The sequence below is a fragment of the Colias philodice genome, chromosome 9 (genome assembly GCF_061535455.1).
Source record: "Colias philodice isolate Cphi_HAF_F1 chromosome 9, ilColPhil1 Martin Lab GWU primary, whole genome shotgun sequence".
NCBI classification, from domain to species: Eukaryota; Metazoa; Arthropoda; class Insecta; order Lepidoptera; family Pieridae; genus Colias; species Colias philodice.
Window position 1 is genome coordinate 6,821,390 of NC_143094.1, and position 16,960 is coordinate 6,838,349.

General features: G+C 34.5%; 1 protein-coding gene across 2 annotated transcripts; it reads right to left on the reverse strand.

Moving 5' to 3' along the window:
- Window positions 1–627: 627 nt before the first annotated feature.
- E(bx) (nucleosome-remodeling factor subunit NURF301 E(bx)) lies at window positions 628–15,846 on the reverse strand. 2 transcript variants are annotated; one of them, XM_089699220.1, is made up of 18 exons: window positions 14,116–15,846; window positions 13,749–14,031; window positions 12,717–13,138; window positions 12,399–12,626; window positions 12,142–12,314; window positions 11,711–11,908; window positions 11,374–11,614; window positions 9,507–11,260; window positions 8,757–8,988; window positions 7,477–8,597; window positions 7,252–7,366; window positions 6,996–7,117; window positions 3,102–3,306; window positions 2,364–2,896; window positions 2,107–2,285; window positions 1,857–2,024; window positions 1,500–1,780; window positions 628–1,261 (listed from the first exon to the last, which is right to left on the reverse strand). In XM_089699220.1, exons 1-18 carry the CDS (start codon window positions 15,131–15,133, stop codon window positions 1,056–1,058), a joined length of 7,479 nt encoding a protein of 2,492 aa, XP_089555346.1. In that variant the 5' UTR covers window positions 15,134–15,846; the 3' UTR covers window positions 628–1,055. The 2 variants fall into 2 exon arrangements, with proteins under 2 accessions (XP_089555346.1, XP_089555345.1); XM_089699219.1 differs by having other exon boundaries at window positions 6,996–7,123; window positions 14,116–15,845.
- Between the last annotated feature and the right edge of the window lie 1,114 nt (window positions 15,847–16,960).

The following is a 16,960-nucleotide window of genomic DNA, read 5'->3' on the forward strand; positions in this document are numbered from 1 at the left end:
ATTATAGAATATTTACAAGTATTACGAGTGTCACCATAGAAATCGAAATAACAATGAATGACACAGTCGACCATTCTTATTATCACGTTTGTTTGTATAGGAGCAAAAAGTCTCATATACTTAAGGATGTTATTCTAAAATAAACCGTAAATTCGTGCGTTAGGATACATATTCAAAAGCTTAATTTAATAGTTAAGTTAGTTTTCACTAAAATCAAGCTGTCCAATAAAAGGCATAGTTTACTTGTGTGTACTGTTTAGCTTTCGGTTTGAATGTGTTGATTTTGGCGACAGCGGTTTTCATACGAATTATGACATTATAGCACTTCTATGTGTCTTGTTATTTAGATTTCTATGCTGGCGATATTTTATTTTATTTTACCCAGGGACAACCGGGGTGACGATAGAACATCTAGGATCATCATCTATTATGAACTTAAGACAAATATTATATATAAATAGTAAATACAAAGTTAGTTGTTTTATTTTGTAGGTATGTATAGTTTAAGTAACTTTTTCATTTATGTGCGAAGTAGTGCCTGCACTGAACGTTTGGGTGACATGGTGTTAGTGGTTTATTTTATATAAATAAAGTATTAAAAATATGGATAAAATGAAAGACAAATAATTCTGTATATTATTAAAAATTTATTTCTTACATACAATAAGGTTTACCTATCCTAAGCACTACCGAAGTAACTCAAGTCGTTAAGTCATCAGCTAACATAATAATTCTTTTCACAAAAATGTATACATATTATTCCTCTGAGAAGAGCTCTATGAGTGTCAGCTTACAAAGTGGGATCAGTAAAGCATCAATAAATACAATAAATACTTAACCATGAAATTAAGCTGACATGGATAGATATCTTAAAGCGATTATTTATACAAATTATTATTATTATTCCTCATAAAATTCATCAATGTTACAATTTACAGATGTTACAGTCCATAAAGAATAATAATGAAATAATACAAATACAACTTTCTTAACAAACCATTACAATCAACAAACTTGTACACAATTATGTGATTTCAATTCACACTGGCACTTCATCATTGCGTGGAATCAAATAACTTTTCACGAAAGTATTTAATTTTTTGTGCAAAAAATGCTTCTAGACTTTCGGCACAACGATAAAATTCTGAGTCCTTAGGGTTAAAATATCGACAATTGTCAAAAATTTTAGTCATATCACCAATAAATTCACTCAAAGTACTGTATGTTTGATCAATCACTTTCCTTTCCACTGTCTGCAGATCTGTGGGAAAATAAAGAATAAATGATAAAAGTGCATGGAATGCGACGGCAAGAATCAACAACAGGACAGTTAGGTAGACAATAAAAAAAAATCTGTTTGATTGTAATAATTAACCACATAGATTAGGATTGGGAATGAATAGTTTTAAAACATGATTATTAATAAACACTTCAAACTCGTTAAAGTTTACATGAGTAAAAAAAATATGAGGTTAGAAATAGGTTTACTGTTAACTTACCCATTGGTTCTTTTATAATCTTATAATACGTAGGAGCTTCTCTTGGGTCGACGGGTTCCATAAAAGGCCAAGCATTTTTATGCAGCTGTATTTGTTTTACAAGTCTCTTCAAGTTTTCATAATCTTTGGGAGTAAGTTCCTTCATATTGGCATAATTAACCGAGTTATTTTTCTGACAATTAGGACAAATATATTCGTCAATATTGTCAGCTTCTGACTGCAGAATCCCAACACATCTGCCGTGGAACCAGTCTTGACATCGATCACAGCAAATGTAAAATCTGTAATGGAAATATTATCATAAATATATAATCTACAAAAAATAATATTGTTTACATAAAATTACTATGAACTTACTGAGAATTATCATAAGGTTGTCGACATAAACAATAAAGTTCCTGGGTTTCTTCTGCACGCCTACAATCGGAGCACACATACTCCTCCATAGTCTTACTCATTTCTTCCGTTACGCCAACACAGTCCCCATGGAACCAATTGCTGCAGTGTTCACATCCAACATAGAATCTGTAAGAATCATACCATAGATACATAAAAATTCAATCTAAATTTTACATTCAATTCAAAGAAAATCTCGAATGACAATTACTTAGTATTATCATAAGGCGTTCGACATATGCACAAAAGCTTCTCTTTCTTGTTGGATTTTTTATTGTTCCTCGGGGTCGCTTCGCGACTGGCGGACGTGGTGCGTCGCTTTCCTCGCACTTCCTCTTGTTTACTGCGCTCGGCGCGCGTTCTTAACGCCAATTCCGCCGATAATTCTTTCTGGAATTTGGAAATAATTATCAAGCATTGCCCTTTAACCGAAAATTTTACATAAGAGCAGGATGATTCAAAAGGTACCTGAATTTCTACACCGAGTTCCTTTTCGAGCAGACCTCGCTTTTTGATTATATCCTTTTTGAGCATCTCTTTATGTTTGAACAGGATCATCTGTAGGCGCGAGTTGGTGGAGGCGGCCCGGCGGCGCTCCTCCGCGGCGGAGTGCGCGGCGGCGGGCGGCGCGGGCGGCGCGCGCGGCGGCGGGGCGGGGGAGGGGGAGGGGGAGGGCGCGGGCGGCGCGGGGGCGAGGCGCGGCGCGGCGCGGGGGGGCGCGGGCGCGGGGGGCGGCGCGGCGGGCGGCGGCGCGGGCGACAGCGGGCGGCGCGAGCGCTTGCGCGGGCTGCTCTCCACCCACTCGTCGTCGTCGTCGAGGCGCGCCACGCCGCGGCGGCGCGGCGGCGGCGAGGGAGAGCGCGCGGCCACGGGCACCACGCGCGGCTCGCGCTCCACGTGTACCTCCGGCTTCATCTGTTTCTCCTGGTACCGCTGGAGCTGAAGAAGTTTCTCCTCTATTTCTGGATTTAGATTCTCCTGTTTTAAGGCACTTTTGATCGCTGCAATGGAAAGGGTTACGTTATAAAATGGAGGTGTTGGAATATTCCCCGAATTTTTTCTTTCTTCTTTTTCGTGAGTTCGTGTGCGATCGGTGCCTTAGTGGCCGAAGTCAGTCCTAACTTCTAATGTAACATTTTAACTATTCACAATCTGACTGATTTTATTGTGTATTTTATTAATCAAACATAATTTTCAGATACTTACTCTGTTGAATATAGTCAGGAGTCAAAATGAACTTTTTATTTTGGGCTTCATCGTGACCAGAATTAACAATGTCTGTTTTAGTGTTATTTCCAGGTATATCTTCGGGCTTTGACGGTATGGCCTCTTTATTAGTAGCGGCCACTGCGACATTATCTTCGCCATTCACTAAGGATTGGCGCTTTAATTTATCTTCATCATTTGAGTCCTAAAAGGTATATAACAAATCACACTTCAGCTACCAACAAAAAAGAAATAAATTGACAGAACAAGAGAAATAAAATAAGAAATAAAAATAATGGATTTTTGTGGGAATATATGTTTGGTCAATAGCACTTATAATTTATATTTAAAGTGTAATGTACGTTTATAATATGATTAAGCAAAAGTACAATTTCGTTACTTCCTGAATTAGGAATAATAATTGCCCATACACCCCCACAAAACAGTAATTAATAATAAAACAAATAATAAAAAGGACTAGTTTAAATGAAAGTCAATAATTTTTGAAATATTTTATTTTTACTGATTATATTGCACTGTCCGGTATTATCAAAATAAGAGCTACGGTTCACATATCCACGAGGTGTATGAGCAATTCAAAGTATGATGTTTGAATATTGAATAAAGTTTAATATAATAAAGTGTTTTAGAACATTACATATTTAAGGGACGGGGCTTCTCATAAGATGTATTCAGTCATGTATGAACTATAAAGATGTAAATTTGTCAAACTCATTAGTAGAAGTAGATGTACAATAATTTAAGACTCCCCATCCCCTGTACATGCGCAAAGTCAAAAAAATTGTACATACGTAATAATAACACATTATATTTGTACAAATTTTACATACTGTAATAAGATTATATTATACCCTTAACAAAATAATTAAAACGATCGTCAATTATTATAAGCAAATACCTAAACTAAATTTGCTAATTTTTTATTGTTGGATTTTTTTCTTACACCATTTTACTACTATCTTATACTAAAACTTTAACAATTAAATGGATATTGCTAATCACACCTTACTAAACGCTTCGCTGACTCACTGATGAACAGAAGATTTTAGGCACTTAAAAACCGTGAAAGCGAGAAACTTCTTTACGTTGATACATTTCAAAGTTATAACAAATGTATATGCGGTAAAAGTGTCTTGCACATGAAGCAAGACTTACCAGGTTTCAATTGAATCATGATGCAAAAAAACTAAAAATAGAATATATTCAAACATAAATTAAAACCTCCTCACAACCTCCTATTTAGTAATTAATAATTATCACTCAATAAAATAATGTGTGTAATCGAAATATATATATTTGATAAAATATGACGAAGTGTTTACTAATCATCCACGCCAATAATTACTTTTTCGTTTTAATCAAAACAAAAATAAATGTATAGTTTTATCACACAAAATTGAATTAAATTGTCTCTTTAATTAAATAAATTTTCAGATAGGCGAAAATGTGCACATAATGTATTTTTTCAGTATAAGCATTTTCCCTGCATATTAATAAGTTTTAGTAACGGTTTTGACTAATTTATTGAGTGAGTAAGCAGTGAGCATTTAGTAGGGCTCTATGGGTGATAAATATTCGTCTAATAATTTTACTAAATGTAAAGAAGAAATATCTTTGGTATAAAATGTATCCTTAAAATAATAAAGCAGATTAAATGAGAACGTTATACTATAAAATATATATATATTTGTATTATATCATATAACCAGTCTTATTCAAATCCTTGTAACAAATTTCGAATGCTTTAAAACCATAAGAGGTTACCCGTTTACTATAGTCGACCAAATTATTTGGATAGTATATAAAATTTAGCAGCCTGAGTCAAAGCTAGAATATTACGTGAGGATAATAAAATATACTTTAGGTATTGTCTTATTTTATATAACGTGATTGTGATCACGGTTAATAATTTTTAGCATCAAAAATTTAAGCGAAATTTAGAAGAGATCTTATTTTTTAAATTGTTAGATTGATATATTTTTAGACTAATATCTATACCATGGAAACGATCGATGACGAACGAACGAACGACCCCTTGGTCGTAAAATAAGACGTTGAAAGGTGAAAAAGAAATTATATAATTCTTGGCAAAAAAAACCTTATAGTCACATAGCTTTTATAATACATGCAGAAAATAACAATAGGGTCAACCGGGGCAAATGCAACTATGGGGCTATGGCAACTAGTTATCATAACTAATTTATTAGAGTTGTTGTAATAAATCGCCACCTATGATTCAATAACTCAACTCTAATAAATCTTACAAGTAATAGATGGTGCCCCTACGATGAAAACTATTTGATTGATAGGCCATTGTGTCAAACCACTATTTTGAAGTTGGTGTGCGTAAAAACAGGTGTCGAGTTTTGCAGACAAAAAAATTGTTTAGGAGTGATTTTTTGCAGGTGTTTTTGATTGAACACGATTATCACAAGCCGTTAAGCTTATTTCATTTATATTTTTAGTGCGTTAGTTGACTCTATTTTATGTTATTGATGCAGTTACATTTGCCTCATGAAAATTTCACTGTGGGGTTATTGCAACTGTGAGGTTAGTTACAATAGCCCCTTATATTTTTGTATGAAACTAAAAACACTAGTGATGTGACAGTGTCGATATTTTTATTATGTATCCTTCTTGGTAGTCAAAATATACTTTCTTTATGATTAATTAAAGAAGAACCATCGATTATTTCTTCGATATTATACCCAGAGACGGGTTCATAAGTAAAATTCAAATTAGATAAAAAAAGCGTGGTTAAAGAATATATAAGTAACTAAAAACGATAGGTAGGATAGTTGAGTTGATTAGTTAACTAATAGGTAAACGTATTTTGTTTGGTTTACGTTTTTAACAATATTTAACACAAAGAATATTATTTGTTCTGACCAAAAACTAAAATTGACTTAGTAGGTAGGGGCACTGTAATTTTTTTTTGTTGCGATTTAAAGTGGTAAATCAAAGTACATGAGTTTTTCCTCTAAATAATGCGGCGCCATCTACGATCGCAACGTTATTGTAGCAATAGTTCCCTAATACCACAGACTAATAATAATATACTACGTATCTAATACACAATAGTACGATACAAATCACACGCAGAATAATAAAAAAATATCGATGAATAAGTTTTTTGCATTCCCCACACTAATTCTCTAACAAATAGTTGCATTTACCCCACAATCAGAAAAATAAGTTTTTTTCTGAAAACTAGTCCTTGCTACGCGGTAATACAGTTCAAAATCCTATGAATAACATGAAATCTCATAAATATATTCTATATTCGTTGTTTTATATGAAATAGAAGAAGAGCTATGGCAGTTAGTTGCATTTACCCCCGACTAGGGGTTAATGTAACTTTTTCTACCAATTTTAGGAAATATTCTCACTACCAGTTATTTATAAGACTACTGTATTGCTTGATTGGTTTAAAATAATCTTGAATAAATACAAAAAACAATAAATGGGTCAAATAAATGACCAAATATAAAAGGAGATAACTGCAACCGATCAAACTTGAAACTTGTTATTTTTTAGTTGCATTTGCCCCGGTTGACCCTATTACTTTTAAATATGTTTATTGTATGTTTTACATTAGACTAATTGCATGTTATCGTTCGGAATATAGCTGCAAATTTTATATATGAACAATGTAAAATTCCGAAAAACATAACTCATAATACTGTTATTAAGATTGTTCATAAAAATAATACAAAGACTATGTAAATGAATAAACCCTTTTATATGGTTCTTATAATTGAATGGATTTAATTGTGGAAAGAGCTTCTATATAATGACTTACTACAAAATATGTAGCCTTATACAGAACACAAAAATGATTATGTATTTGATCTTCTAATAGTAATATATTACCTGTTGCGCAGGAGTGGGTATAGGGAGAGATTGAATAGTCTGGAGCGGCTGAGTGCCGGGGGCAGGCTGCACCGCTAAGTACATCTTCCGAGGTCCCAACATGCCTTGCTTACCAGTTGATTCTTGAGCTGCAAGTGTCGTACATTATTATCTTTACATTGATGTTAAATTATTTTTACTCAAAAATTAATAAAAAAAACCAATGACGAAAATAAAAGGTTCATATTTTATGAAAATTTAGTTACAAATATTTTACCTTTTAGAAGCTGTTGCTTCACCTGATGCTGAACTAAACCGAGTTGTTGAGGTGTTAAAGAATAACCGTGAAGTCCTTGCAGAACTATACTAGGACCGCTACTAGTTTGCATAACCTGTAAGAAATATTACACTTTAAGATATGTTTAGCTCGAATTATCGCTCGTTTCCGTGTTATCTTTCGTGGCCAATTTAGTGGTCGCATAAATTTAACAGAGTTAATTACCTGGGCCGTGACAGTTTTGATAACGGTGCCGGGCGGTTGGCCAGCTAATAACCTCTTCTCCATGATTTGATCTTCGGTGAGTTGCTGCTGCGGCGCGGCGGAGGCGGGCGCTAAGGGCGGCGGGCGCGCGGAGGGCGCGGGCGCGGGCGAGGGCGCCGGCGCGGGGGCGAGCGGCGGGGGCGCCGGCGCGGCCGGGGGCGCCGCGGCCTGCGTCGCGGCGGGCGCCGGGCTCTGCCCGATATGCGCCACGATTTGAGCTTGGTTGTTGCCCGTCGGACGGATGAGAACTTGCTGGCCGTTCACGGTCGCCAAATGAATCTTCCCGGCCGCCAGCTGTTGGACGAGCGCCGGATTGTTGACCACTATCTGCTGCGTGGCGGGCGCGCGAGGGCGCGGCGTCTGCGTTCGCGGCGCCGGCGACGCGGGCCGCAGCTGCGTGGCCGCGCGCTGCACGAGCACGGTCTGCATGCGCGGCTGACCCGCCACGCGCGTGCCCGCCTGCACGACTATCTGCTGCGCCGGCTGCACCATTAGCTGCTGCGAAGGCTGCGCGACGACCTGCTGCGAGGTCTGCACGACGACTTGCTGAGCCGGCTGCACTACGATGTGCCGGCCGGCGGGCGACGATTGCTGCGAAGCCTGTACCGTGAGGCGAGGTGTACCGGATTTGATTTCATCTTGGTTCGCCGCGTTAGAAGTCTTGTCGTTGTTGGCATTTTGACATTTATCTGCCTCCGATTTACCGGGTGATGCCGCAATTAACTGGCCCGCTATCCCCTGTTGCCCTGACATCATAACGTGCAGTTTGCCATCTGACATTTGAACTAATTGCTGTCCCGGCAGAAGACCCCTAACGGTGACTTTCCCGTCTGGACCACGAATTATTTGAACTTTTTGCGGCGTAGACTCCTTTTGTGGTGTCCCTTTAGATGGAGTTTCACCAGATAACTTAACGCCAGTGATGGGTTGACTAATAACACGAGTTGTTCCATCTGCCCCCTTTGTCATTATGATTCTTCTCGTTCCAATTACAGTTTTTTGTCCCCCAGAAGTAGGTGTATTTGAAGTTAACAATGTAGATAGAGTATTTTTGCCAGAATTTGGTGTGCCTTTTGATTTATCTGGAATGAATTATATAATTATTATAGAAAAATATTAAACAAATATAATAAAACAAACTCAAATATTTTTATTTTATTACTACCGAGGCTATTAAAATATGTGTTGCAGAACACGCAATAAAGAATTTAAATTTTTATTAAATCAGGTTAATCTTTCACCTTGTGACAATTCCAGGGCTCGTTTTTGTTGATGTGCAGCACGCTGTTCACGAAGCTGCTGTTCCATTTTATCTTTTATATCAGATGCATTGGCTGGTGTAGGGGCAGCATTCCGCTGTGGTAACTTTCCTGTCGATGTTCGCGTTACTGGCGTTACTCGCTCAGCTCTTTCCCCATATTGCCGAACCTCCCAAAGTTCTAATTTATCTTCATCAACCCATTCCTCAGATACCTGAAAATCAAATTTCACAAATCACAATACTATCAATAAATAAATAAATACTAAGCAGCAATAAGAGATCCAATGTAATAAATATGAAGTTTGTATATAATTTCTATACTATTATTATACACAAGGTGGCCCAGGAAAAACTTGTCAAGTGGTCGAGAGGTAGAACACCATCTAGGATTCTAGGCTACCTAAATGAAATCTGAGTATGCAATTTTTTGTAGTTGAGCTGTTTCTATTCTATTTTGTGATTTTTCTCTTATTTGAGAACATTTTAAACATATTGTTAATATATATCGATAAAGATATCTAAAGGTAAATGTTTTATTAAAAAAGCAGAATATGCATATTAGGTAAACATGCTTTTTTTTATGACGCAAGTGTTCGCACTTGCGTCATAAAATTAAATTTTCTTTCTATTAAAGAGGCTATTAACTAAATAGTTAAACGGCAAAAAGAACCAAGTCTTTATTTCTTACATTCTTTCTTTATTTCCTGGGACACCTTGTATAATATCTTACCTGTGGTTCAGTGTTTTGTGGAGATTCAGCACGCTTTCGCTTCCGTAAACCACTACGTATTGATGTTACTTCACGAACAGTTTTCGGCAGTTCCAAAGGTATAACAACACGTCGCCTTAGATATTGTGTTCTTTCAGAAAATTGGCCTATATGTCGGTGTTTTAAAAGCTCTAGTGAAACAATTTCCGTATCTGTTGTGAGTTGATGCTTGCCATCTGCAGTAGCTGGTTTAGCTGCCATATCATCCCATCTTAAACATGCCCACATCACTCTCAATTGTAAAGCCGCACTTGCGAGCCATTGCAGATTAACAGTTCTATAAAGCCAACATGTTTTAAAAAGAGGTCTAGCACAAGGATATGGCCAAACCAATTGATTAGGCTTGGCACTATGACTAAATCCAGTAACTGTAGTATGACCTCCTTGTCTACACAACTTTCTTAATTCATGGTTTGGCAAAACCATAATAGTTTTTGCTTTACTTTTAGTGTGGAATGAAGAACATGGTGGATATTTTACTGGAGTTCTTTTCTTCTTTTTTTCTATAGCTGCAGTTTGGACTTTCTTCAAATATAATTTTCCATTAGGTTTTTCTGTAGAATATACTCGAATGATTCCACTTTCCGTTTTCTCTTCCTTTATTGTTTTTTCTTCCTTTTTTACACCTTTAGTTCCAAATCTCCTATTTATGGCAGCACGATACTTGGGCACATCTGCACTTTTTTCTGGTTTCACTGAACATTCGTAATTTTTCGCTTCTTTATTCTGTTTAGCAGATTTTCCACGCGTAATTTTAAGTTTGGGAATTGGAGGACGTGACTTTTCTTCATCATTCTCTGCATTTTGACCATCAGTATCAGTAAGCTCTTTAAGTGGTCCAATTTCAACCTCATTATCTTCAACATTATTGTTACCAATGTCAATGTCCATCTCATTGCCAACAGCAGGAACAGCACATTCCTCCAACGTATTTTCACTCTTTAATAGGCAGCTATTATTCTCATTTTCACTTTTCTCTACTTTGGCAGGTATATCGAAATCACCACTAGACTTTCTTTTAACATAACAGTCTGTGTTTTTATTATCACACTCCTGAGCACAAGCAACTGCCGAAAGTAAATCAGTTAAAATATTCTCGTTAGAATTTGAACTTTTGCCTAACAAATACTGTTCCAAAATAGACATTTTATTGTTTTCTTTTGAATTTAAACTTGTATTATTGCCAGAGCCACTTTTAAGCAATGTCAATAAATTATTTAGTAAATTTCCTTTTTCCATACACAATGGTGAAAAGCACTTATACTTCAGATCAACATTATTGACAGATGATTCTACTTTGTTACATTCAGAAGAATAGCATTTATACTGTTTTGTTAGTGAATTTAATTTTAAATATTTTTCTCTCAATATATCTATATCGGTACTCATTGTATTTGATTCGTTTTTAGTTTGATTTATATCACAAATTGCAGAACTATCAGCTTCTGTATCTTCATTTTCAATATCTATATTTTTGTCTTCTTCACTTTTAACATCAATTTCTTCCTTTTTTACATTATTTAATAAATTTCCTATTTTCTTTTCCTCCATAAATTTCAAATATGTACGTCTAGCTAGAAAATCATCTAGTTTGGATTTTCTAGCAATTTTAGGGTAATATCGTCGTGTTGATGAACTTAAAGCTTTCTCAACATCAATCTCTTCAAAATCCTCTGTATCTTTCTCTAAGGTCATGTTCCTCATTGAAGGTGGCACTACAATGGGTATAAATTTATTATCAATTAGTAGGTTCATCTCAGTTTTAGGAGTATGGATATATATAACAAATAAATGTATAAGAAAAGAAAAAAAAAGAACTATAACTTACATTTTGCCAAAACATCTTGATCTGCAGAGCCATCTGATGTCAAATATTCATATGTTTTAGGTTCAACAGCAAGAACTTTTATGATGCTGCCTTCTCGTACTCTTACTGCTATCTTTGCAGGTCCATGACTCAGAGACAATTTCACATTTGTGTATCTTTTTTTAAATTTTCTTGTTGTGGAATTCCATAACCAACCCCACTGTCCATGAATTCTATACTCTTCACCTTTTTGCTTCCAAACCTGATAAATGTATGTAAAACATTACATATCAACTAATTAAATGCTAAAAATAAAGGTGGCTATAGAATTAAGAAAAAAAAGTAGACTTAAACTTACCTGATGATGAAGACCTAATGAGTATTTCACAAAATTATAAGCTGTTCGGTATCTTTCTTCTTCCTCGTCTCTTTCTTTTTTCTCTCTTTTATCTAGCTTTTTCCTTTCTTCACGCTCAACAGCAGTTGTGCGCATTAAACGAACATGTCCTAGCTGTTCATGCCAGGCTGGTACCCACACTGCACTTTTTATACATGCCTACAAAATATAATACAAGTAAGTAATTTTGAAATAAATTCAATATTAAACCCCAATACATCTATACTAATATTATAAAGAGGAAAAGTTTGTGTGTATGTTTGTATGTATGTATGGTTTTAACGCACGGATAATCTTTAGACTCTGAGAAAGAACATAGGCTACCTTTTATTGCGAAATATGTACCACGGGCGAAGCCGGGGCGGACCGCTAGTTAAATATAAAATTATTACCTGGAGTACACAAAGAGCTCTAGCAAAGTCCCTAGGTGCTTGACAAAGTTGTACTGCTTGCACCCATGGCTTTCTAAGTAGGCTCCAATTGGGATGCATGAATTGTAATACTATGTTTGACTCTAAATGCAGTAATGTCTGCCGTAGTGTCGCCACAAGCAATGGCTTAGTAGCTGAAAGAGATATGTACATATAAATAAAAGTTCTGTGTATATTAAACATGAATGTTAAACTAGACATTAGTTTTCTATACATACCATTTAATAAACCAATCCATTTAAATTCTTGTCCTGATGATAAAGAAAACTTATGTGAAATATAACGTTTTTTATCCCTTTCTTCATTTCTTTGTGGTTTGTTTAGAGCCAAGGGATTTGTTGTATATTGATTTATATACGTTTTAAATGCATTTTCATTGCCAAGTTTAAATAAGTAGGTTCCATTTGATATTTGGTTACTCTTCTGTCGTGTTAATCTTTCGGTCACTGAAAGCACATAAGATAAAATTAATAATTGAAGTATTTATAAAATATTAAACAAAACTTTTAATTATTATACAGGTAACAATAATTTACCTTCATCATTTTTCTTTACTATTCTAGCTCTGCTACTGCTCTTGACTTTATTTTCATCATCATTAGAATCATCATCATCATTTCTTTCAGGTTCATCACTAGTAACAGTAACTTCATTCACTATATCTCCATCAGACATGAGTGACATATCTGGATGTCTTTCATCATCATTGAGTCCTTGATCTTTTTGTTTCCTTTGTTTAATTATATTAGCATTCTGTACTTCTATATAAGATTTTCGGTTGCCTTTGAGTTGATTTGTCAATTTTTCTGTTATATCCATTTGACGAAGTATCTCATCTTTCATTTCTAAAAGTTCACGAACAAGGGGTGCTTCCATCTCTTTACTGTCTAACACATCAAGCAATTCCTGAAACTGCTGAGCCGTTGTGTAGTACCATACATCCCCATTTTCAGCCTCGCTAAAACACAAGATTCACAAAGTCTAGGTAAGTTTAAAAAATATAATTCAGATGTGAATCTAATGAAATTTAACATAATTTTATGAAATCTTTAAAAATTACTAAACAATTAAACCATTTTTTCAATAGAAGGCTACCTACTTGTGTGTCTTTGTTTTTATGAATTATTAATAGATATAAAAACATATCATACAAAATGTAACAATAAATATTGAAGTTTAAAAATTTTCGAGCATGATCAGAAGATATTCATCATTGTACTAACCATGAATAAATTAAATATAAAATATTTTTGTTTTAGGGTTTTCTGATAATAAAATATTATAATATCCACTACGGTCACACACATATGAATACATTCTTTTATCTGATTTTAGAAGTTATGAAACGAATCCTAATCCTACATTAACTTTTCATTATTTTTTTTTTTCATCAAATATTATATATTTCAATTCATCTATTCTTAAGATTACTTCTTTACCTTGTATTGCTTAACTTTGTATACTGATAACATGCAAAACAGTGCAAAACGTAAGGTATTATGAAAAAATATATTATATTAATAAATATTATGAGTATGCTATCAATAAAAAAAAATTAACAAACTTACATGAAAATTCTTCTTGCAATAAACCAATATTTTCTACCATGTCTATCAAAACCTAAATGCTCATGACGACACAATATTCCCTGTTTTTCAGCATCTGATAGACAGTCTGTAACACCAACAGTTTTATGTTGTTTACATAAAGCACATTGCCAATCTTCTGATGGCACATCCTCCAAGGGTGGATCCACACATTCCAAATGGTAAACAGCAGGGCAGGTTTCACAACACAATAGGTCACCTAAACGGTGACACACCCGACAATGGTCATCATAATGTATAGGAACTGTAAGTAACAGAATATATTTATTTATATTTATTATTACATAAAAATCAATTTAACATAAATAATAAATAATAAAAATAATACCTTCACTTATTAAATCATCACGTACTGGGTTGGTTATTAAAAATTGGTTACATAAAAATTGTAGAACTGAAAGTCGGTCTTCCACTGTTGTAAATGGATATTCACAAGAATTCAAAATCCTAGAAATGTTTTTATCAAATGTTTTATCACTATCCACATACACTCGTAAAACTTCAGGCCAAGTCATAACATCTAGCAGAAACAATGTTATATTGACACTATCTTTATGATCTAAAGGACCGAAGTGCGTTTGTTGGGCATCTTCTTCTCTTAATAAGGCCCGTAACAACATTAAATGTACTTCAGTTAATAAATTACTTTGCTCTTCGCAACTGACAGCTGCACATAGATCCTCTAATCTAAACGGAGAAAGCCTTACAAGGTGTCTAAAGTGCCGTATTACTTCATAAACACCTACTATTTGCAAAACTGTATTATGGGGAATAATTAAATCATCAGATGATGATGGTAGATCTAAATGGGGTATCTGTCTTTCCTGCTGTAACCAGAGTGGATCTGGACTAGGTGGCCTATTGATATTTGTAGGTTTTCTAGGAGTACCCACTGTAGAATTATAACTGCTAACAGAAAAGTCACTATCACTTGCTGCACCTTCACTAACTGATCCATCAGAACTTTCACTGACACGATCTTCTTCAGGTTCTGATCTATCACTAAATTCATCACCAAAATCAGATCCATAGTGGTACTCAGACTCGTGATAGTCTGCCGCCTGAGGGTTATATCCTCTTCTAGAATAAGCATTTGATAAACCTCCTCTTCGACTTTTATGTGATTTACCTCCTCTCTGTTTTCGTGTACTTCGTTTGCTTGTATCACTTCCCTGTGGCGATGATGCTCTCGATGCAGAAGGAGTGCTTGCTAATGAACCCGAACCTATGTTTTGTGCTTGTAAATATTTAGGTTTTTTTAATAAATGATATTGGAATTTTCTATTCTTTTCAAAAGTTCCAGATTTTGGGGGTCTCCCGCGTTTTTTGGCCCCCCTCCCCGACATCTCTGCGTACAACTGTCAATTATACACAATTTCGCACGTGTATTGCAAACACATTCTTGTTTACAAAAACAAAATGTTGTTTCTAATAGTATTAAGCTTCATCCTAAATCTAAAGGATTCATAATCTCAGCCTCAAATGACGCTTCCAATAAAACGGGTGTTTCAAGTCACAAAACAATTATCATGGTATTTTTTTAGCAAAATTACAAAAGTTTTTCGATTCACTGATAACTCTATTAAAATTTTATCTAATTTACAGAAGGCACCAAAAACCTAATGACGCGAAATGTGAATAGGTACATGCAATTCTGAAACGCTTGATTCTGGCCTCCCATTGGCTGATTATTAGACCGCCATGTTAGTTTTTATAACTTGTGGTTTATCGAATTTTTAGCCAGCAAACTTATTTACACATAATCAATTTCACGATTAAAAGTCAGTTGTATTCGTGTCCTTTTGAATATGTTATTTCTTTCAAATAATCAGTTAACGCGATAAAACACTCGAACATTCAATACTCGCACGTCGCAAAAAGCTAGGCTAAGTAGATGGCAGCCATTTTCCATCATTCTGTTCATTCTAACAAATAATTCAAAATATTTGAAGATCATGCGACATATTATTTTTATTTAGCATTGATAAGAAAATACAGAAAATTATGTGAATGGTATTCATCTCCTTGTTATTTTTATTAATTTATTTAAATAATATTAAAATACTGTAATACCATACTAAAAATTTAAAATATGACACCAGACCACACCAGACACATATTTTCAAAAAATAGAATATTAAAGCCTGTGTTCTGTGTTATCTGTCTAGTTTCTAACAATTTAACGAGACCATTCACGTTTGTATTTTTAACTAATGAATTAAATATGTAATGACAACAATTATCCTATTTCCTCACAATATTGAATGTATGTAAATATTAATTTTAGTATTAAGTACGTTATAAGCATCATTAATATATTTTTATTTTATTAATAATTGTTAATAAACAATTAACGAACAATCAATTATTTATATGTAGCAAACAATTAAGAGCAAACCAAGAACTAACGATACCTATGGCATAATAAAAATTTTAACAAATAAAAAAAAATTACGGAGGCCAAGTTTGGTGAGCTCATCTCATGCCTTAGATCATTACATAGATGATCTATGTCTCATGCCCATATAAATATTACAGACAAAACCCTGAACCAGTCAATATCCTTATTGAAGGTTATTAAAGTTATTGACTAAGGGCGTCGGTCAATATCCTTCTCCGAGATATCCTTATTGACTGATTTTATCTGACAAAATCAGTTAATAAGGTTATAGGACCGACACCCTTAGTCAATAACCTTATTGACTGATTTAAAGAGCAGACATTCAGTCAATATAGGTTTTAACCAACGTAATAAATATATATTTAATATTTATAATTGTTAATTATTATAGTATAATTGTTATAACGTATAATTGTTTTACTTGCCCATTACAGAAAGATTTATATGTGTTAAAATCTATTCAGTACGTTGGTTAAAACCTATATTGACTGAATGTCTGCTCTTTAAATCAGTCAATAAAGTTATTGACTAAGGTTGTCGGTCAATAACCTTATTAACTGATTTTGTCAGATAAAATCAGTCAATAAGAATATTAACCGACGCCCTTAGTCAATAACCTTAATAACCGTCAATAAGGATATTGACTGGTTCAGGGTTTTGACTGTAGCATATACATCCGGCCTGCCAAAAAATCTTGTTTGACATATTGAGTTGTCACTTTTTTTTTTTTTTTTTTTTCTGTTATGGCAAGAAGCTAAAACTATTTGCCAGT